Consider the following 23,816-nt stretch of genomic DNA (forward strand, 5'->3'; position numbering starts at 1 on the left):
GACACACGGACCCTGAATGTTTTGTTCTTTCTTAAACAAATCAGCAAGCAGTCCTCATAGTTTGTCTTAAACCTTACTGCAAGCTGCAAACAGTTGCAAACGCCATGACCGTACTCGTATGTTAGCTTAGCTGTGTGCCGTGTTTTAAACCTATTGCTAATTACTGTTGGGTTGTTTTGCAGGTTCAAGAGGAGAAGAGATCTCAGAGGAAGACCCTCAAATCGATATAGCTACCGTTCAGGATATGCTTAGCAGCCACCATTACAAGTCCTTCAAAGTCAGCATGATCCATAGGCTTCGATTCACCACCGATGTTCAGTTAGGTAAATCAATCTGTGCTGTAATGCTTAGGAGAATGGAAAAGTTCAAACCTTCGGCATCTCCAACAGCTAGCTGTCCATCGCGGGCATTTTTTAAAGCAGTCGTTCTCCTGTTGGTCTGTTTTACAGTGGAGCGCATCACTTAGTAGGGCTGTTAGCCTTTCAGCAGTTAAAAAGATTGCTTTCAGTTGAAAATATTTGAGTATTTTTATTATCCACAATCAGCGAGCATGTATTTCTTCTGCAAGAAGGCCATTACCTAATGACTCCATCTCTTTTTTTTTGATCTAGGCTTCTTAATGGAAAGCTTCTTGCCAACGGTTTCGTTATTTTTAAATGAGACTACGCACAGTTAGGAAGGATGAGATTTCTCCTTTTTCTGAGGCTGAAAGATTGTCATGACCAAGTAGAATTTTGAGGCGGAACAAAAAATAACTAGCATTCTCTAAGGGTTTTATATTGTCCCTGTGAGCTTTCTGAATGCTTTTGAAAACCTGGAGGCCAAGGGATGACAGAATCTTGAATTATAAAAGCCCCATTACTGTTTTAAAATGATTGAATGGCTTTTTATATTTGTGTTAAAATTGTGAAAATTTGATTAATGATGCATTGGTAAGTGACCTGTGACATTCCTGCAAATACCTTCCATAAAGAAGTGATTCAGCAGTAAAATATTAAGAGCTGAAATGTTTACAAAATATGTTTATTCTGTGGAATTCAGTAGAATTGTTAAACTATAGCACTGTCTGTTATTATTGTCAGCTCACTCTTTTCGTTATTCCATCCTTAAGCACATATAAAAGAATATGTCTCTAAAATTTGTACGTAGGAGACTTTTTTGTTTATTTTGAACTGTCTTGTTAAGGAAGGATTTATATGCTGGTGTTGAAGCAGGACAGTGTTAGGCATGTTTTCTGCTCCTGAGGAAACTATCTGTGTGTGATAGTTTGCTTCCAGTGAAGTTTGACTCACTGTATCTGGAAACTGTCAGAAATGAGAGCTTGAAAAGGTCATGACAGATTGCTAAAGATAAATGGTTAAGGGAGAATAGCTGTTAAATGAAACAAATGGCCTAACTTGTTTAGCAGTGAAGGAGCTGACCCTGTCCACTAGTGTAAGGACCATAAAATCTCCCCTTTATAACACCCTACGAAAATGTATATTTTAGATGGCAGTACAGTAACAATGTGATTTTTATATTCTAATTATTTTTTACAAATCAAAGAACTCCCAGTGAGGTATCCAAGGTCTGGGCAAATGGACAGCATCAAATGCGCTAAATAGTCATAAGAATTGTATATTGCTGTTTTTCCTCTGGAATTTTTTTATGATACTGAACAAGCAATGCTGTTAAAATAAGCATTGAGGTGCTACTGGGATTAATGCTGCTGAGTGTTAAATGTGTTAATCTTCTGCGAGTGACAGACCTCTCCGTAGAATCTGAAATGTAAAAAATTATGTCTGATATTTTTTCATTGCTTATCAGTAGCTATGGTTTGGGAGACATTGTGTGTCAGTTTAACAGCGGTCAGTTACAAAGACTTCTCTTTGTACCTTTTTTAATCTGTCCTTAGTTTTGTGTAACAGCAGTAGAAAAGTGACAGTTTTTCTGGAAGAGGGCAGTGAGAATCTAAAGTCATTAGATGGCTCCCTTATTGGCAGTATTGATTATCTTGGTAGCAGTGCGGGAACATGTCTGCCATCCAGCTGGCTGAAACACACGGGACTATTCAGTGGTTTCACTGAAAACATCCATGTGGTTTTTGGGGGGAGTGCCAGTTTCACAGGTTTAACAAGAAGGATGTTTAAATATGACAGAACCCAGAAGCAGTGGAGAAGAAAACTTAGCATAATTTATTTCCATTCTGCCCAGTTGGCTGATACATTGTTAATACCTAAGAATATTACTTATTTAATTTGAATAGATTCTGCGTTCTATTCTATTTCAGTTGCATAGAGCAGATAACAATGATGTAAGCCACGTTTGGGAATTACTGTTTGCATATTGGTACCTTTTGAAACATTTTAGCAGTTTGAGGCCTTATAATTGAGTTTGAGGTCAAGCGTACTAAAAATTTTGGAGTGAGCTCAGTCTTCGAAGCACTGGTGTGTAGTTCTTCTTGATAGTAAAAGGAGTTATGCAAATAACAAGGGGATAAGTGACCACCCTTTGAGTGATGGTTTTTATTACAGCTGAAAGCTTTAGCCATAGCAGTTTCAGGGTCTGGGGTTTTATGTTTAGCTCATGTCACATTGTAATGCACATATGGTATTATTGTCAACATTTCTAGCTAGGTTCAGTCATGTTGTGAAGGAATAAGATATATTTGCTTATGTACCACATTATCAAAATTAAAGGAAACATATAGACTAGGAAAATCACTGCTCGCAAGTATTTGGGGGGGAAAAAAGAGAGGTGGGCCGTTGCAGATGCAACAAAGGAAGCAAGAACAGAGCGGTATTACTACACTACAATATCTATGACATTTCTTTTGATAAAACGAATGAATTTAAAAAAAATAGTAGAGGAAGCATTTTTACCTGATTTTTTAGAATGACTAATTTGTGCTATGATACAGAGACTGTAAAAGCCACATACTAATACTGTTCTGATTTTAGGTGTAAACACATACAAATTGTGAGAACAATAACACAAAAAAGACAGCATTCTTTGTCAGTGTGCTCCTTGGATGTGTGTGAGCTTAAGCTAGTGATGTCGAGATAGAGAAATAATGGATGAAGTATACAGCAACAATTTGCAGATAAAAATAATAGAAGTTAAAGTGTATTTTACATGATAAAAAAAAGATGAAAGAGGAGGAAGTCTGTTACATCTGAGATGGTTACAAAATCCATGCTTGGTGAAGTAGCCTCTGCTGAAAAGATTGATGCAATGGGGAGTGACCTTGGCTTGGAGCAGGAGCTGGTGATGTATGTATGAGCATCTCTCTGCTAAATGGACCCAGATTTGTAGCACTAATATACATGGAAGCCCAGAACCAAACTCAGGATGGCAATAAATCAACAGCCACTTTGGGTGTCATTTCTGGTTTATATTCCACTATTGTTCTATCACTTTAATTCATGTCACTATCATCTGTTCATCTGGAACAGTTTTATATAATTTTCCAGTGGAGTTACCTGACAAATCCTATCAAATTAACAAGGTACATTAACAATATTGACTGACTGTGAATTCTGAAGTTGTAGGACCATACAATGAGCATTTTAAAAGGATGTTTCCAGGGGTGATTTTTTTTAAGGAAGGGATGGGGGAAAGGGTTATTTATGCACTAAGGATTTGCACATTTATTTTTAGAATTTGCATTGACTTTTTTCAGTAAGAAAATAAGAACTTTTATCATCGACTTCATGTATTTTCCTTAAACTGCAGAAAATGCCGTTTTGAATAATTAATTATTACAGTGAAATAACAAAGCCCGTTTTAAATAATCTGTTTAAAATTAAATTACAAAACAAAATGGGCTCCAGATACCCTATCAGCCTGCTTAAATTACCTAGTTCTAGTAGTCCTAGTATTAATTAGACTCTTGATACAATGCTTAATTGAAATGTGATATCTCTGATGTGACATATGTTTAATGACAAAGTGCATTGTTGGATTAATAGAAAAGGAGGAGGGGAACTGGTGCCATTACTATAACCTATCTTACAATAGCCAGGGTTAAAATGAAGGTTACCTTGCATTTAGTGGGAAGGGCTGCAGCACGATGCCTGCTGTATGCGTCTCTTACTTGCTATCTGTATGCTTTGGTTTCAGAGTACATAAAATACAGGAGAAAGGGCTTTGTGAATTCTGCGGCTGTGACCAGGCTTTAGGAACACTGAGTTAATTTTGGAGGGCTTAGGGAAGATGTTATGAGTGTGGCATTTTATTTTTCTTTGTCACATCTCTTAGAAGTTTATTATCAGCGCCTGTTTTCTTGTGCTTCAGACAAAGCAAGCACAACGTATTCCAAAGCATTGTAGCCAAATCCTCAAGAGGGAAGAGGTTATCTCAGATGGTTTCCCAGAGATGCAAGAGTTACATGGTATTTAAATACTTTTTTTCCTCTGTTGCTTCTTTTTTTTTACTTTATCATGAGCTTCAGCTATAACTCGTGACTTAAATGTAATTATTTTTAAGGCTCCGTGCATCTCAGTATGAAAAGCACATTGAGAAGTTTGTTCAGTCATGTCAACAGATACTAAACAATGATCTTCTGTTCCTCAGCACAGCATAGCAAGGCTTTCCCTTTGTAATGCCGTGCTAAAGACGGCTATAAATTACATTGTGTATCCCAGGGTAGAGTCCCGTTAACTGCAAACTTTCAGCCTGCTTCTACAGAGTCCCAGATCAATGGAAAGGCTCTTCTTTCACAAGTGCAAGAATAACATTTGGAGTGATGATATAGTGAGCATTTTCTGCTCTCACTCACAAAAGGTCTAGTGTAGGATTCAGCGTGTTAAAGTACGCTGTGTATCCAGGTCAACCTACACAGCAGTAGTGGAGCCCGAGCCATCTGGGGAAGTCCATGTTCGGAAACGGGGCCTGGAGCCTGTGCCAGGAGCTACACAGATCCTCAGCTTGCTTTCAAAGCAGCCTAATTAGAGCTGGCTTTGAAAAGCCAGCAGTGTAAAAATGCACAGGGTCTCTGGGACTGGGCGTCTTTGTGAGTGTCTAGTTAACGCCAAGAGTGTTAATATACTCCTACAAATGTGTGTGTTGTCTTCTCATGTAATGTATGTAGTACGTATGCTGTGTGGCAGATAGAATAGTGACAAGTGTGTGATAGTGTCTATTATATAATAGTGATGATTGAAAAAAGTAGCAGTATCTTTATATACATCTTGCAGTTCACTTAGCTGCTGCTTCCAGAGCAGCTCTGTGTGTGTTGGGAAGAATATTTTTTTGCGATATTCCTTTTTCGCTGGTATGCTTTTTTCCTCAATAAGGTGGGAGAATAAAATGCAGATTATCAATGCAGTTTGATAATCATTTGCTTTTGGTTTCAAAAGCTCATGTTCTTTCAGAAAACCCAAAAGGACAATATACTTTCATCCCACTTAAGATTTATAAAGTGTGTCAAATGGCTGATATGAAATCGCTTACACAGATCACTATTGTGGACTTCTATTCTTTCTCATCTCAGGTATTTCTGGAGACAAGGTAGAGATAGACCCTGTTACTAATCAGAAGGCCAGCACTAAGTTTTGGATTAAGCAGAAACCCATTTCAATCGATTCTGAACTCCTCTGTGCCTGTGACCTTGCGGAAGAAAAAAGCCCAAGTGAGTAGTCCTTTTTATTTATGTTCTCTCTTCTCTCGCTCTCTGTATGCGCTAGATGCCCAAAGAATTATTGCTACCTTGTCCTTTTCTTTCTATAGGTGTGTTTTATTCATTATAGGATGTTTTTAATCTGACTTGATTCTGTTACAGAGAACATTATGTATACAGATGCACGTTTTATGAGTGTCCTTTTAGTGCTGCTTACAGCTAATAGCATCATTAAGAGTGTTTCTTGTCCACTATCAGTAACTGTTAATAGTGTCATACAAAAAAAACCACTGGTTTTGCCTATCTAGTGTCTAGCCCCATAGCACAATAATCAAAATTGCACTTTCTTCTGAACTTCCTAACATCCCGAACGAATTTTAAAAATTATATTCCTAGACACAGATATACGCTGGTATTTATCAGCGCAATCTAAATTTGCTTCACTCACAGCTGCAGGATTGCCAGGATTATGACCTACCACTCTAGGAGTTTAGTTTCAGACAAACACTGACCATGCCTGACAAATAGGGCCAGGAAAGAGAGAGTCTGGCTGGAAGATGGGTTGGACATTGCAGTTCAACCTGTTATCACAAAGAGGTCAAAGTCCACGACATTCAGAGCGTGACTGCAGAAGCCAAGTGATTTTGCGTACTGTATCAGTGGAGCAGAGAGAGTCTGTATTTGTAGAATTTGTTTTAAAAAGCACAAGGCAGGACTGTAGCAGAGGCGAGAAAGAACCAATGTCTTCCAGTGGTAGCAAAATGTAACTACACGCTATGGAAAAGTACCTGTGGTTCACACATTCAGACAGATTTTATTACACTTGTGCTTTTGTAGTGTAGAGATGCTGTGGATACTACATGTTAAGTATTTATCTGCAAGGTAACAGAGAAGGAGAGTTGTGTGATACATATTTACTGAGGTACTGATCTATTGAATTCTTTTGGAAGAACAAATTTATGGCTGCCGTAGATTTTATCGGCAATTACTGAATGCTGTTCTTCTCCCTGTCGTTACCCCTTCCTGCTTGCTTGTTCTTAATCAGGTTGCTGTCTTCCTTGTCTCTCTGGCAAGTTTTCGTTGTACGTGGGATGGCATGATCCTGAGCAGCAACTTCCCTAGTGACCGGGCAGCTCAAAACGAGTGACAGTCGTCTTTATAGTGCTCCAAGAGGAGGAATTGAGAGTGTAACTGTAACACATAATTGGCAGTTAACAAAGGGAGGGATGGTGTGTTGCTGTGATGCTTGATAAGTACCTGACTGCTTGGTTTTTCAGCTATGCCTCAAATTAGTTTTATTGTTAAAAGGTTTTGCACTTGTAAATATATTAGCACCTCTGGGTTTGTAGCCACTTTTCATCATGCAAATACTTGCAGTGGTAAAACTGAGCCCACAAAACTGGGCTTTATCTGAAAATCCAGCCTTGAGCACCTAGGTTTCCGGCTCGCGCTCCTGGTAACCCACTAGTCTGTGCAATCCTGGAGCTGGCCCTGAACATCTCCATTCCTTGTGTCCTGGACAGGAGTGGGCTCGTCAGCCGTAGAGGCAGCAGGTGCTGCTGAAGGAGATGGGGCTCGTACCCAGATAAAGCAAGCAGCAAACCCCGAGGGAGAAGTGGGGCACCCAATCTCAAACTCCAAATGCAGTCCAGTAGCAGCAGAGGGTAGCTGGGGGTGGAGATCCCTGAACGAAGAACCGTGGTCACTGCTGAAAGGATACTGATAGGTTCTGGCAAAGGAAACCTTTATGATACTGAGGTTTTTTATTTACTCATTTTCACATGACCATTCGTAAATTCATTTCAAATTTCATATTAAATGAGTGTTCAACATAATTCTAAAAGGATAAAATGCATCTCCCTGAACTCTGCCGGCCTCTTTCAGATTCGCTAAAGATGTTCCAATGTCATTATTTTAGGTCACCACAAAAGACTTTTAGTGTGACATCCCAGAATGATGCATTTTGGGGAACTCATAACAGCAGATCAGTATCTGTTGAATTTTAAATGGAAAAAAGTTATTTTAGTAGCATAAAGGAAGAAACTCACTGTATTTCACAAGTTTTGTCTGTGATTTTTATCAGCATAGTGATATATGTTTGTAGCAGAGTTTACATCAAAAATTATTCCTGAATCTTCCTTGAATGAATTATTGCAAAGAAAGAGAGGCTGAGTAAAGATAAGCTGTTTGAGTTTTGCAATATATTTTGTTTCCCAGTTTTTATCTCTTGTAACACAAATATGCTCCATCTAGTCTTTCAGAACTGTCCTGCAGCATGTAACAGTGGTTATACAGTTACAGTGAGTGAAAAGACAATGTATGTTTTATTAAAATGCCTGCCTTCCGTAGACGGTAGCAATTAGGGTTACAATAAACTTGGGTACTGCTTTGCCAGACTGCCTTGTTGTATTTTTGAAGAGAGGTGAAGGGTTTACAGGAGCATCTTTTCTTTTTAGGTTAGACAAGGGTACTTGTGAGAGGAATTTGGTCACTGTACAACTGAAGGTTTATGCAAAAATTGTTCTAATGTACACGATAATCAACACAGCTAAATATGTGATTGGCTCTTACTGTATTCTGGGGAGTAAAGAGATTTCAGAGTTTTTACTGGTACTTTTCTGCAGCAATGTAAAAACATAAATTTTGCATGAACATAGTAGAGTTCCTAAAGCTTATTTTCTATTGAAGTTCTATCTGAACAGACAGGTTTGAGCAGTGAAGCTTTAGCAACGACGTTTTTGTGAGTCTGAAAGGTCTTGACAACTTCAAGGCTCACGTTTTCTGAATGCTTACAGATGGACATGGAGCCATTCTGGTAGGAGCTGAAGCTTCCCTTTATTGCAAGTTAACAGAACTTAGAGTTGCATTTAGTGAAAATGGAAAATGAAAATGGAAAGCTTTGGCATCTGATTTGCCGTTAGCGTGGGTATTGTAGGCAGGAACAGTTGATGATTTTTGTGTGCCCTTGCAGTAGGCCAGGGTTAGCATTTGAATTTTTATTTGTAAATTAAATCAGACTCCTTGAATTTAGACAGAGAGAAGAGGTAATGACCTTACTAGCTAAATCAAATGCCATTAGAACCTGAAAACACTGTAAATAAACTGCTTGTTTAAATCAGGTTCAGTCTGATTATCACAAAAGATTCTGAATGTTTCAAATCTGGAAAGGAAGCATCCTATCATTGAGAAATAAGATTTAAACCTTAATAAAGTAGTTGTCATTTTTATAGCTGAAAAGAGCTTTGTATCTCAATTAAATGTACATAATATAAAGTCTTAAGGAAGCAGCATAATAGGTTTAATACAATTATATCCCTTTGCAATAGTGTAATTTAAAGGAAATCTGATTCCGTTAATGTCTCTTACATTATTTGGACAAGGGAAAAACTTCAGTGTCACTGAGCACTGCATTTTTTACAAAGTGCACCGTGGACAAAGTGTGAGTTGTGATTGATGCGTTAGCTGCTGTCCCTCCGAAGGGCTGGGGTTACCAGCTTGCCTCGGCATCTGCATCACGGGAGCACTGAGCTGGCACTGATGCTCGGAGAGCGACTGGCAGATTTCAGGGTACCACTTCTAGTACCACTGAGAAAAATCAGTTGGGTAAACTTACAGTTTCCAAAACACAGGCTCTTTTCTTCTGTTCATATGTGTTTGAGGGCTGCAGAAATCAGGTTTATGTGATAATTTACTCAAAACTGAAGAAACGTTCTCTATCCTTGTTTTTTCTTTTTGTTCTTTTTTTTTTTTTTTTTTTTTTAATAAAGCAGATGCATCTTAATTGCTAGGTCAAAATATCCTTAAATTTAAGGTAGTTTAAACAAAGGTGTTCTATAGGTCACAGAATACATTGCTAACTTCAGTTTATAATTAAATTGCCTGCTTTGCACCCTGCAGCTTAAGATTTCCTTTAAATTCTTATTCCATTGTTGCACTGGGGCTTAACAGAATGTTAACCTGGTAATAGGCCCAGGGCCTCCCCATTATATGTCTCGCTATCGAGCGGTTCTGCATGACTAGTTAAAAAAGATGGCAAGAAGATTAATGAAAGCAGCCTAGTACAGAAGGGGGTAGGTACCTTTGCAAGACTTCTAGCGAGGAGATATTAGAGCTGAACCAGAGCTTGGCTTTTTCTTTATCCTGTGACCTTTGAACCTGCCTTACTGTCGAAAGCTGCCAGCAGAGCTGACGTTTTGATTGATGTTGCTACACGAGTCAGTCTTTCCCATTGAATTCCACATCTGCACGAAAATAGCTTTTCTGGCAGTATTCATACTGGCTGTAAGTGATAGCCAAAGTGATGGCTGAAATGCTTTTATGTAGTTTTCATTTAAAGCTAAAGGTATTTGATGTTTTAATTCAGTATCAAGTTCCTCCAGATTATGTACATTGGGATCTACTACCTTAATTAATTCATTATAGGGTTATGAAAGGACTAAAAGGATACAGCGTGTTTTAGTAAGGCGTGGATTCTTGCTGCGAAAGTAGCTTAAATAAAGATGTAGCACGCTGGTCCGTAGCCCTGCAGAGGAGGAACTCATGCAAACGGGCAGCAGTTATCCATGTGCTCTGGGACTGATCAGCTGTTTACACAAAATATTTTCTGGTATTTCCTAATATTAATGCTGCCACCATGGATAATGCAGTATGTGAAATAACAGAAGAAAGTACGTGGTGGATAGAAGGCTAATCACAGGTCCTGATCAAAGGGTAGGAAATAGATTCAGCAGAGAAAACGTTGCAGACTTCTGGCATGGCGTGAAAGAAATTTCAAAGTATGTAACAGAAAGAAGCGAGTCCAAATGCACGTGGATGTGTTGTCTGCAGAGTAGTTAAATGCCTCAAAAGGGAAGGGTGCGAAGTTGCAGATGGTGCTCAATTTTGTTGTGTTTTTCCATTTTCTACGGGAGACTGAGGACCGTGCCAGGTCCCTGACTCCCGGAGCAGCCGTACTGCGCGTGCCCCGTGCCATAGGGCACAAACCCAGACTGCTTTTCTTGTAGCCCCGGAGAGGTGGGCAATTCAATCGCGTAGGCTGGGCATCCATTTGTAAGGTTTAATCCACCAGAGAAAGTGGTTGGCAGGCAGCGAGTCCACCTGCCCAGCTGGAAGAGCAGCTAGTTTGGTGAAGGCGTTGCTGTTCGCCTCGGAGGCGGCGATGCAAGAGAAGCTCCTGCCTGGGCACCACGCGCAACTTAGCTGAAACTTATTAAATACATCCGCTATTGAATAGCCTTTTCATAAAAGTACTCTGGAGCACAATCAGGAGTGCACATTGCCTCATCCTTTTAACAAATATGTTTTGTAGCCCTATTAAAAGGGGTCTTCATCTATCCTGTCAAAGCTAGTCTGCTGGGGTTTTTTAGTTTAATTACACTATCCAATTAAAACTCCTTGCTGCATTTTGATTCGCCTCTCCTTGGGCTTGAGTGGAGATGACATTTACAAGGCTCGCCTTTCAAGCAGACAATGGCGTGATTGATGAGGTGCAGGCGCAAGGAAGGAGGCGATTGCCATGTGGAAACACTGCTTAGTGCATTTTGATTTATTTATCATCTCCTTCCAAAACAAGGTTGCTGGTGAAGAGGTTTTGGGCAACCCTGGGTTCCACCTCAATTTTCACCATTCTTGGAGAAATCTTTATTAGTTTTCAGCCTTTGATAATAATTCAGTGAAGAAATAAAAGCTTTGAAAAAAGATTCCAGATGTGCGAACAGTTACTGTAATTTGACATTAGACTGGTCATACGCAGCACTTTCTTAATTGCAACTCTGCTTTCAGGACATCTGGAAACGAGGCATCCGCTAATAGCCATGTTTTATAATAAGCCTGTGGCAGAATATAAAGATCTGAGTTGTGCAAAACGTGTTTTTGAGATATACTGCTCCCTTGAAGAAGGGAACAGGCCAGTGAAACTACAGCTTTCTTTACACAGCTGTTTTTCTATACAGCGTCCATATCATTTGTTCCTACTTCAGCACTGCCAGTGTCGAAGGCGGTGCGCCGGGTTTGCAGTGTGCAGTCCCAGCTCTCCAAGTCGGCACGAGTTTTCCATTGATGTCGGCGGGGTCAGGGTTTCATCCGTAACCTAACTGCAGTCGCTACTTCTGAAGCACAGATCAGCTCTAAAACACGCACTCCGTCGGAGAACTATCCATTATCCCCGCGTTTCACGCTCAGTACAGTATCCCAGTAGGTCTGTATCGCTAGCGGAGCTCAGTGCCGTATCCCTGCTAGATCTAGCTGCTGCTGTGACGCAGCTAGAACTCATAACATCAGCTTAGGCACCTGAGAGAAGTAAATGCATCTCTTTTTTATCAGCTCTGTTGTAATAATGGAAAGGAGACACGGGCCAATGAGTAGGTGCACGGATGGGGCGGCCGGAGGCGGATGTCGGGTTCCAGGGGCCTCCGTCACCGCGAGTTTTGTGGGCGAGGGGCCGAGGGAAGGGGCGTACGCTCCGGCCCTCCTTTGCACGTGGGTTGGTCCCTTTCATCCACCAGTCTCAAATAACGAGAAAATCGATTCTCTAAAGGAGTGGTTTTCTGCAAGAAACTTTTCCTCATGTAATTTATAAGTTTTCTTGTTCATTAGAGGTTTATGAAGGTTGATGTTTTGATGATAATGCAATACTTGCATTTTTGTGCGACCTTCAGGCCCTGTGCCAGGGTCATAGCATCGTTTTTTGAAGTATCATATATGGATTCACAATAGCAGAGTTCTTCTCCAGAGCTTTCAGATTAAATATAGCACTGGTTGATGAAGAGATGTTGCATCATGTCATTCAGAAAGTTTTAAGTAAATTTACTTTTATTTTGTTTTCATGTTTCCTAGCATGTTTACTAGTGTATTTTTAACTCTTTACAATCCCTTCTGAGTCTGTGAGAAGAGAATTCAAGATTTAGTCTTGCTGAAGTAACAAGATTTGAAATGGTGAAAAGCATGTCAAATGATGCCCATAAGTGTTTTGCTCTTCAGAGAGGTTTTTCTCTAGCTATTCACTGCACTAATATCTCTTAGTTGTTGACTTCTGCCTTATGGCACTGTAATGACGAAGCAATCATCAAGGTTTATTGAAAAATTAACATAAATTTGCATTCCCTATGTTTGTTTTCTGTTTTGTCCAATTCATGAATATTCTTTTCATCCTTCATCTAATTAGTGATTTAATTCAATGCATGCCTTTTTAAAGAGTGGCACTGGCAAAAGAGAAAGAGGCTTTTACACAGTCCAAATTGGGGGGGGGGGGAGGAGAAAGAAAAAAAACATTTCTAGTCTTGGCAGATTTAGTAAAAAAGCATTCTCTTTTCTTGTGCAAAGTCATATACTCCCACTGTTTTCCAAGCAATAGTGTGGTTTTTTTAGACAAAGTCTTTGCTAAAAAGTTTGTTACTATGATTAAAAAGTGCATATTTTCTTTCACCTGCATAAATTGAAGTATGATGGACTTAACAGAGCTTTTAATTTTTTTTCCTAAATTGTAGTTTGCAGGAATTTGCAAAAGGTTTTCCAGTTCTAGGGACTTTAATTCAGCAGTATTTCTCACCCACTACCTGTAAACACAGTGAGAGAGTGGCGTGTAGGGGAGTTGAAGCAGGGTATATAGATTGCTGTTTGCATGAACACGGTCTCACCGAACGTTGTAGGAAAGGCAGACATGAAACAAGTGGGCAGTAGATATGCACGTGGCTGCGCACTTGGTTTGGAAGGATTATCTTTTATACCATAACTAGTCTTTCTTCACTTTTTTGGCAGTAATATTAAAAATTAGGAGACATGCCAAACAATTAAATTCAAAACATAATGCTCCCAGGGTAAATGAGCTGTCCTCTCTTCCTGTAAATTAGCGTCTTGCCCTTCCATCTGGGTCTTTTGTACACTTTTCTTCAGGTGTAACCCACACAGGGACTTATTAGCATTCGAAGGTTAGAAAAGATTTATCCAAAACAGAGCTAAGGTCAAAGGGCACCTACCATAGATCTTTCTGGCAGTAAAGAGGGTTGAGGGACTTGGTGAAGCAGCAGCTGAACAAGATTAAGGTAAGTCTAAAACCGGATGCCGTTTTCCTGTTCCTGGGTGACGTCAGCGGCAGCCTGGAGGGGCGGAAGCGGAGCCGGAGAGATGCCGGGCGCAGCCTGCCGGCACCGCAGGAGCCGCCTGGGCAGGACCGCTGGGGCCAGTCTCCGTTTCTCAGTTCCAGAAAGAGACGGGGTAAATGTTCCGGTAAATAACGCAGGGATCCCATCTCTCCAAAGGTACCTGTGATGCCCTTGTCCTGTCTGTGCCAGGAGCAGAACCGAGGGAATGATCTGGTGCACGAGTTAGCTGTTTAGATGTGTTGAACTCACGTTATAAGTTGTACCTACATCATGACGAACACTGGTTATAACAGATGAGTTTCTAGAATTGCACTTGCTTTCCAAATGTTACAGCAGCTAAATATGCATGGGAATAACATGTATTTTCCATTGTAGAGCTGATAAAGGCTGATTGCAAAATATTAAAATTTCCCCATGTTCAGTTAATCCTTGACGTCAGGTACCAGGCACAAGTGCCCGCCCATTCCCTCCTCTTCAGTAGCTCACGTTAAATACGCTTTTTGGTGGTCTCCCTATCCGGCAGTGAAAGAACGGGAGTTGAACACTTGCCTTTCAAGCAGAAACTGAAGGAGGACAAACCCTTGTTCGTGAAGAAGGGATTGTAATGAAGCCATTCGTACAAGATCTGCTTTTATTTTAATTTTAGCATCGTGTATGGTAGAAAGCGCTTGAGCTACTGTTGTCTATTTCCAAATATTCCTATATGGAAATACAAAAACACTGAAGTTCCTATTGATCTCTGAACTGTCAAGGGTGGTGCTCTATTGGAAAGAGGTACATCACATATTTAAGTACTCTTGGAAATGGAAATCAATCTCGCAATTCATAAATTGCGTCTGGCTAGAATAGTAGCAGAACAAAGTGCCAGTTATGTTTTCAATGAACTAATATTTCACGCAGGAAATAGTATAATGTGGACATGGGAGCACATAAACATAATACTATAATGGAGCTTTCTAAAGAAAAGTCCTTTCAGCTCCTTTCCAGTAAATCACCTCTCAGCGCGTATAATGCCATTACGTAGCCCGCAGCACAGCCGGTGCGTAACTGCGGCAGTCAGGGCTTCCTGCCGCCGTCGGGGCCGTTTGCTGCTGCCGTGTGATTCCTGAGGCTCGTTTCAGGAGGGCGAGTCCGCCTCCGGGCCAGCACCTCGCCCAGGAGGAGGGAGCCCGAGCGGGGCGAGGAGCCTCCGGCCGCGGCGATGCCGGCCCGCGGGCGCTCCCCCTGCCGCAGCGGTCGTCGGAGCTGTTATTGGCATCTGTTGCTCTAATTGTACCGAAAGAGCGGACTCTTTACAATCCGAAAATAAGCGCTTGAAACAAAGCGCGGCAGGCCGGGGCGGAGAGCGCGTGGCGAGCCCGCGCCGCTCGCCTCGCTCAGCCGGCTGGCGCCCCTCCGAGGGGCAGCGGGAGAAGCATCCCGCCGGGAGACGGGGCTGGGTTTGGGGTGGGGGCGAGCGCGGCCCCTTTCGGCGTCCGTACGCGGCCCGTGGTAGATGGTTTAGACAGACGTGCGCCGCCGGGCTCCCCGGCGCCCGCTCTGCGGCGCCCCGCCGCTCCCGGGCCCCGGCTGCTGCAGCTGCGGTTGAGCAACACCAGTATTCCGGTAGCAGGGTCACGGTAAAATGCTCGGGTCTCAAGTTTTCTGGCCGCAGCTCTGGAGCAGGTGTCGGTCTATTTTTTGGAAAGCTGGAGAATTAGGAAATTTAAATAAGACCTCAGATTAGCCTTCGGGAAGGAGGCGAATTTACAGTAGTGTGGTTGTTACTTTACGGATTGCTAACTTTGCCCTTTGAACTGAATCAATTATGTGAAAACTCATGGAAAAGCATAATATGCAGAATATTCTTAATCTTAATTTTGCAACCATGAATGTCCGTACAAGTACAGGATATTTTGCCTTCCTGCATGTTTTGGGTACAGCCCTTTCTGTTGAAGCTCTTCCTCCTGTCCTGCGTGCATTACTTCCAAAGGTCACTAGCCTGTGTGCCCTTCTCCGAAGGCAGCCGCGGAGGTCTCCCTGGCTCTCATCACGTCTTGTCCCTTTAATCACTTAAAACTGCCATTTGGGACTGAGCAGCAGTGAAGCCCACCAGCTAGGTACTACGTGAATAAGAGTCGTGGCCAAGCTTTACTTTTGACTGTTCTGCTTGTAAGACGTGAGGTTCCTGAGTGTGAATATCTGTTTCATAGCATCGGTATGGCATCGACGTTTTCCTTTGCCTTAAGCACCTGGGTGGGTTTGGGCGTTGTTTTGGGGGAGGTTTTTTGAGTGATAATTCTGGGGTTAATTGGCCTTTTATTTTAAATATAACGCTTATCTTCTGCGTGTGATGATTATACAGTGAATAGTTACATGAAGTCGTTCTAATGTGGTAGTTTGACTGAAATATAGTCCTGGGCTGAATGGGAGCTAACTAGCCATTTGATAGATTTTTGCATTTCCTGCAGTGGGGATGTGATGGGAAAATGAACTTCATTGAATAGAGTTCAGCTGCTCCTGTAAGCCACCACTTGCCTTAAATTGAAATGACATGAGAAGCCTGTCAGCGTTTCATTACTTCCTTCTGTTGTGCTGATGGTATGCTAAGATCACCATCTGTGTTTTTCTTCTGTCAGGCACACAAGCGCTGCTGAAACTTTAGAGGAATATTCTGAACGTTTTTTCTTATCTTCACAGGTCATGCAATATTTAAACTTACATATCTAAGCAATCATGACTACAAACACCTTTACTTTGAATCAGATGCTGCTACTGTCAATGAAATTGTACTGAAGGTGAGTATTAAATTTTAACGTGACCCAAAATTCTGGGTGTCGTTACCACTTGTTCGACATGAAGGTATTTGAGAGGTTCAGGAAACCCGTGAGAGGTGTGATGCCTGAGGAGCACAAAGGTGCTTTTAACTCGATAGCGGCTGAGCAGCTAGGCTGACGTCTCCGGGGGCGGCGGGCGCTCCGGCGGTGCCGGCGAGGCGTCGCGGGCAGCGGCGGTCTGCCCAGCCTGCAGAAACCCTGAGCGGAAACCGCAAGCCGAGCTGCCCGAGCCGGCTGCCCAGCCGAAGCCCCTTGGGTTTATCCGCAGCCGAGGCAGGAGCCGGCGGCGCTCCGGCCGCGGGAGGAGGGCCCCGACGGCCCTGGAGCCGGGGCCGGCTGCACCGCGCTGCCGACGGTGCCTTCCCTCCCGTCCCGGCGGGCTGCTGCGGGCTGTGCGTGCAGCCAACGGAAGGGATTTCCTCGGAGTTGAGCAGGGGAATATTTAAACGCAAATTCCATTGCCCTTCAGGGTCTCTTGTAGCCAGCGTTAATATTATGCAAAGATATCAGGAGGACTCTAGTGAAATTATCAGCCCGTATGTGACATTGAAATAATTTCCATGGCCACAGATTGATGCCGGCCCTATGACTTCAACACCAGGTCAAGCAGAGGATCGTCATTTTGTCAGGATACCACTTCTCTCCTCCTTTTTTACATAAGTATTTTCCAAGTGCATTTCCTACAACAAAAGAAAAATATAATTTTTGCACACCAAAAGAAAAATATAGTTTTTTCACACCCTGATATTTAACAAGAATACTTTATCAAACTGTTTGCTGTTCTTATAGCTCACTACATGCACAGACTGATTTTCTGTCTGAAACAAATTATGATAGTACTGTAGGAAGATTAAGCTTAATTTTTTGCAATCTATTATTTTGTAGCAATTCCAAATTTAAAAAAAAAAAAAAATTTGTGTGCCGTCCCTTATGCTTACTTTCATTTTCCATGTGAAGCTCACAGGACTGCTGAATAACTGACATATGATAAAATATTTTGATTAATGCCGTAGAAAGTGAATGTATATATTTTTGTACTTAATTCATGAACTGTTAGGCAAAATGTTTTTGCCACTACTTTTGGCTCAGATAAACTATTATAAGCCAGAACACTTGACAAATTTGAGACCCTTCGTAAAGGAAGGCTAAAGAGATAGATTTGCTATGAATAACATGAATATTCAAGAGAGAAATATTATTGAAGAGCGCTTTTTTTTCCTAAGTTTTCAAATTGTTTATATAGAACATTTTCTGGTTTCATGCATAAGTTACCAGTTTATTTCCAATTCCATCAGCATTAGGAGATGCAGAGAAATCAGACTTTTCAAATTAGGCTTTTTACATGATCAAGTGAGAAAGACTGAGGCTTTATTGACCATGAAAATTCCCTATATTTTTATGCCTTAAGCTGTAATATGCAATGAAAGTGAAACACTCTACAGTGCATAAAATTGTGCAAGTTTTAAGCCACAGCATATTAACCAGCTAATGGCAGACCAAAGGGCATTTTTATCTTTTTGATTCTTGCATTAACCTTCCATTAAAATTATCTATGTGATTATCACAAAGCACTAGAGATAATAAATTTAGGGAATAGCAGGCTTGTTAAATATCATTTAAAAATGCTTTCATCAAGTAAAATGTGCCAAAACACAGGGAAACTATGAGATGAGCTGAGTATGCAAACATCATAATGAAAGAATTATTTTTATTAAAGCTGATAAAATCCTTTATTGAAGCCCATTACTATATTAGCCCAGCGCGGTGGGTCGCCGGGACTCGCTGCGCTGGCCGGGCGCTCCGGTGAAGGAGCGGCAGAGCCGCAGCGCGCCGGCGGGTGGTGCCTGCCGCCGCGGGATGCCCGGCTCCGGGGGCTCGAGGTGCCCCCGCGCTCCTGCCTGCCCGCCCTTCTGCCCCGCGCCCGGGGGGCTGCTCGTGCCGAGGCCCTGGCCTGTGCCCTCCTGGGGGTTCCCCCGAAGCACCTGCGAAACGAAATACCGTCTCCTGTTTTGCAGGTGAACTACATTCTAGAGTCGCGAGCAAGTACAGCCAGAGCAGAGTATTTTGCTCAGAAACAAAGAAAACTGAGCAGGAGAACAAGCTTTAGCTTCCAGAAGGAGAAGAAATCGGGCCAGCAGTGACGCCTAGCCTGGAGGAAACCTGTCTGCCTCCCTCGGAGGAGGAGAAGCTCCCGACAGCCGGAGACAGGTGGGAGCGAGAACTGCAGCGCTCCTGTTGCCAACAGGCAGGAGCAGCCAGGGAAGAAAATCCGTGTTATCCAGTCTCTCACGGTTGGTAGATTATCCCTCTTTGGTGATGGGAAGTCTCCCCTGTGACAAAAATAAAGAGCCATATCAGCCGGAAAGACGACTGTTACGCTTCAGGTTCCTTTGATTAGAAATAAGAGAATGACGTAGACGGGCATCATTTAATTACTATATTATGTACAATCACAAGAAGAGATGTGATTACATATTATTTCACAGCCTGGTTAGAATAAATTATATACATCTGTAATACACCCACATACACACAGGTATTGCTTGTGACATGATCAAATTTCTAAAAACAAAATGTAGGACAAATGTATCCATTTTTACTATTAATAAACAGATGTACTCTTTCTCGCGGTCCATATGATGCACAGTTCTTTTGGGGGGAGGTTGCAGTCCCAGATGGCTCCTCTTCTGTTGCTGAAGTGCAGGAGGCAGCCGCGAGCCAGGAGACGCAGTAACCGTTGCAGAGGAACTCATTTGTGAAGAAATGTTCAGACAGTCAAGTCTTTTTTTGTTTTGCTTTTTTCATACTTTTACTTCACTGTACTTTTACTTAACTCCTACTTGCCTCCGGGCAGCACAGTATTTTGAAAACCAAGGCAGCGTTTCTGCAATTAAAATGGGTGCATCTTCCTGAACGTAGGACCTGCAGAGGTTTTCAAAGCGTGAACTGGTGGGAACGTGTCGCTCCTGAGCTAGGTGTCTAGTCTTTCTCTTTGTGACAACTTTCACCAGAGGACACAGAAATACCTTCACCTTTTTTTTTAGTATTAGATGAGTCTTTAAAAATGAAAATGAAAATCTACTTTGTACTGGGATTTATAGCTCTTCTGGCCTTGTTCATCTTGAATGTGTCGGGGACCGTGCGAGTGGGAGCGCGGGGAACCAGAGCTGCGCTTCCGTTTCCGTTCACCAGAGGTGTCTTTTATCAGTCCCTGGGTCGTTGGAGCTGGAGCTCTCTGAGCTGTTGCAGTGGATTTCATATCACGAAAATGCCTCTGGTACCAAGAGGCCGTTTAAAAGACCACTGACCCCCCCACGGAAATCCACAGCACTCCTCTGATTTCTGCAGGTCAGACCGAATAGCTCCTCTGCCACCCGGCTGCCTCGCAGAGACGGACCTGCAGGCAACCTGACCTGCTACAGTTTCGTACTTGCTTCTCCATAAAAAAAATCTTTCTGAGCCTTAACATATAGTCTAGGAATAAACACTAAGGCCGAGAGCTCTATTTGTCAGGTATATGCTACATTTAAGGTCTCAGTTTTTAAGCTTTTAGCTTGTTCCATTGGAAGAGAGTGAGCGAAGCCTTCCCGGAGATGCTGCCAGGGGGTGCTCTGTCCTCGCCACAGACCGAGAAGGCCTTTCTTTACTGTACAGTCTTCCATGATTATTACTCAGCAAAGGATAAACAAGAGAAACAGTATTTTATAGTATGATATTACATTTTAAAACATTTTATATGCGCAAGTGCAGCATAGATGCAATGGAGAAAGAACCTTCGAATAATGCAATGTAAATGACTCCTTTAGTCAAGTTTGTGAACTATTTAACATTAAAGTTGTTACGTGAATGTTCTTTTGGCCACCTAGTTTCAATTATTTTTAACTGAACTAAAAAACTGCCTACTTTCATGCAAGAAACTACGTAAAACTTCCGCTTGTTTTCATGACTGTAATGCTGTTGCCACAAACTTAAGTATTATACGTAGGTATTCAGTATGTGCACTTTTTGCTTTCAGTAACGCCTTAAGATTGCCGTAATGAAAAAACCTCCGCTGTCTGAACTGCGATAAAGTTTGTTTTGGGCGTGCAGTCGCTTGCCTGGGGCAAGCGTTCAGCTGCTCGTCCTGCCCTTCGGCTGCCCGGGTGAAGCTCTGCCCTAGCTGCCGCGGCAGTTTTCTACTCTTGCCTCCTTTCCCGAGTAGCGGCCGTTGGCTGTTCTGCGGCACCACCGATGGGAGCGACAGACGCTGTGTTTCTAGCAGCCCGTGGCGTCGGGCGAAGCTGGGTACCTATCGCACCGGCTTTGCTAGGCCAGCGCCCGGCCCCCTTCATCCGCCAGGTGGTCTCGGGGCCAGAGCCGAGCAGTTCAGACGCGAGTTACTGTAAAAATCAGGTCCAGTTTAATGCACTGGCTAGAGGAAATCTTGGTTGAATTCTGGAACTGCCTAGCGCTTTGAGAGATGGTTGCCTCTCCCTCCCGATACATGTTTTCTCCCTTTTAGCCTTGCTGAAAGAGTTAAATCAGCGCGCGCGATGGCAATGTGTGCACAGCTGAGCACGACTCCGTCACGGGCTGGTCTTTCCCTGGTAGTTGTAGATTTAATTGATTCAGATGGGCATTCAACTGGGTCAGAAAGCAAGCTGTTCGCTCCGTGCCTTGTTACTAGGCTTAGGCAGAACCGGGTGGCTGCTGCCTCCTGTAGCAAGGACGACTCCTCACTCGAGAACAGCCGTGTGTATTGGCAGCATCAAAGCTTTTCTAAATTTTCCCTTGCTTCTGGTGCTCAAAGAGGAACTGGCCTATCTGCGCATCTGAAGGTTTATGACCAGTTGCCCATCACGTAGCAAAACCTGCATTAAACCACCTGCCAGCGCCTGCGAGCGAAGCGCAATGGCAAAAACTGCAAACGTCTTGCTGCCCAGGCGGGAAGGCGCCTCTGGGGCCACCTCGCCCGCACCGCTCCTCCGGCCTGCCTTTGCGTTAAGCGCCCTGCGCCCGGCCGAGGCCGGCGCCGGCGCCGCGGGCGCCTCCGTGGGCGCGCAGCAGCGGCGGGGGACCGAGCGCCCCTTTGCGGGGCGGCTCCTGAGGCCGTTCCCGCTGTGCTCCTGGAGCGGCTGGCCCGTTTCGTCTAAGAGATTCGCGAAAGACTGAAGTGACTAATGAGCACGCGGTCCCTGCTGTACTCCTGACCTTACTGCGGCAACATCCGGGCTACGGCGCTGATGCAACGTCCCGTGGCTGAATAATGCGGCCACTGAGTACTTAAAGCAATATATAATACACGTACAAAAGCTGCTTTATACAGCTATCATGCCAAAAGCCTCTTCATTTAACACAGATAATTAAGCCTCTGTTTCAAACTGGATTGATATATTTTGTGTTTACTTTCAAATGAGAAAAACTGAATGATCTTCATTCTGGGAGGCCTAAATTCCCACCGGGGCAGCTCTGATTTCTTCCAAGCAGAGGTAAAGTCTGCTGCTCCCCGTGCCGGGGTCTCGCGCTGCCCCCGCACCGCTCTCCCCACCAGAGCCGGGCGCTGCGAGTTGGCCGCCTTGGCGCTGTTATCGGAGCGCTAGGAAACGCCTAAGGGAGCATCGCGCTCCCCAGGTGCTTTGCCAGCGGCTCGGCGATGGTTCGCCACCGAGACGCGCGGGGAGCCGGGCGCCGGCGCAGCCGCCTCCTGCCGCGCTGGGCCCCGGGGCGCTGCCGCCCGCGGGCCGGGCGCCACCGGCCGGGTGGGCAGGAGCCGTCGCACGGGGCCTGGGTGCAGCCCTGAGATTAATGGGGGACGTTATTTATGGAGACATGTTTGTAATGGGCCCATGAATTTCATGGAAATGCGCTGCCGTGCTGGTGCGCGGTGCTAGGCGCCCGCTGCTGCTGCTAAAATTAATGCCCCTTAAATCACAGCCTCTCCCCGGGACGGCGGCACCCGGCGCGCCGGCGCAGGGACCGGCCGGGGCAGCGCTGCCCTGCGGGCGCCCCGTCCGGGCCGGGCTGTGCGCCCAGCTGCACCGAGGGTTAAACCCTGTCGTGTTTTATTCTCCCTGCACACCTCTGCTTAACTGCAAAAAATAAATAAATAAAAACCTCAACAGGGTGTTGTTCGCTCTAAAAAGCCTAAGCATGATTTGTGAACTCTCACAGCCTTGGTAATCTCATCAGAGTAATGGGATTATATTTCAAATCACCATGGCCTGTTCATTACACATTTAAACTCCTTTGACAGAGGAAAAGTTAAATAAAATGTGTGCGTCAGCCCTGGTTGACTTTCCCAGTTCTCTTTCTTGATTAGACAAACAGATGCTGAGCTCCGAAATGAAAAAATAATGTGCTCATTTATTCATTTTTCTGACAAGTCACAATAGATTTTTAACTCCAAATGAGCCCCCCTCCCCGGGGCGGGAGCGAAGGGGGGTCAGCGCTCCCGCGCCGGCCGGGCGCCAAGGCCGAGTGGCAGCGGCGGTGCGGGGAAGGGGCCGGCGATGCCCCTCCGAGCGGCTCCGAGCGGCCCAGGCTCGGCCAGCGCCGCCGGCGTGGTGGGACGAGGCTGGTCTGGCCCGCGAGCGCCCGTTCTTTGCAGCCGGCCGGTGCCGCCGCGGGGGCTTGGGGCCGTCCCGGCCACGCGCCGGCCGCTGCCCCGCGCCACCAGCGCGCTGGCGATGCCCGGGTGCCGGGGCTCCGGCGGGAGCCGAAACGCCAGGTAATTAGAAATACGCCAGCAAACAGCATTATTGTCCGGGAACGCAATCGCGTGCAGCAACGAAGCGATTATTGATGCGGCAGCGCAAGGCAGTCGGCAGTTTAAGCTTTTGGGGCTCCCAGGCTCCGAGCCGGCTCAGGCGGAGCCGACGGGGCCGGGGCTGCTCCCGCCGGAGCCGCTGCCGCGGGCCGAGCCCGTCAGACCCCGGCGAGGGCGCAACCGCCGTGGCGCCCCGTGCGGATGCCGCAAACCTTTACCCGACCTTCTGGTATCAGCGATTACTTATGATGAGTTAAATACGCTTTCAGCGGCTCCTTTCCAGGCTGACTGCCACACTTCCACCGCCGCTGCGACTTAATTAGGGAGGCCTCGCTAAAGAGATGGGAATAAATGCTTCTGTAGAAACATATCTACGGATAGATGAAAAAAGCAGCCACCACGGGTCAAGCCAGCGCTTTCAATCTCTTGCCCTGGACCATTCATCTGTAAATAGCTTTGCCTTGCTGGTTTCTAAGTGCAAGGCTAATGCTGGAGTGCTTAAATTAATAGTGACGCACACCTTTCATTATTGCTATTAAATTAGGTGCCGGGCTTTG

At 44.2% G+C, this 23,816-nt stretch overlaps 2 protein-coding genes across 7 annotated transcripts in view; both read left to right on the forward strand.

Moving 5' to 3' along the window:
- Positions 1-19,137, forward strand: part of MAPKAP1 (MAPK associated protein 1) — a 111,485-nt gene extending 92,348 nt beyond the window's left edge. For all 6 annotated transcript variants that reach the window (XM_009677634.2, XM_068914556.1, XM_068914558.1 and 3 more), the window contains 4 exons: positions 183-323; positions 5,474-5,611; positions 16,378-16,475; positions 18,530-19,137. In XM_009677634.2, coding sequence (XP_009675929.1) covers positions 183-323; positions 5,474-5,611; positions 16,378-16,475; positions 18,530-18,655 — 503 coding nt within the window. In that variant the 3' untranslated portion in view covers positions 18,656-19,137. The remainder of the gene's footprint in view (positions 1-182; positions 324-5,473; positions 5,612-16,377; positions 16,476-18,529) is intronic.
- Positions 1-23,816, forward strand: part of HSPA5 (heat shock protein family A (Hsp70) member 5) — a 339,565-nt gene that overhangs the window by 264,746 nt on the left and 51,003 nt on the right. The window lies entirely within an intron of this gene.

Source organism: Struthio camelus, chromosome 20 (genome assembly GCF_040807025.1).
Source record: "Struthio camelus isolate bStrCam1 chromosome 20, bStrCam1.hap1, whole genome shotgun sequence".
NCBI classification, from domain to species: Eukaryota; Metazoa; Chordata; class Aves; order Struthioniformes; family Struthionidae; genus Struthio; species Struthio camelus.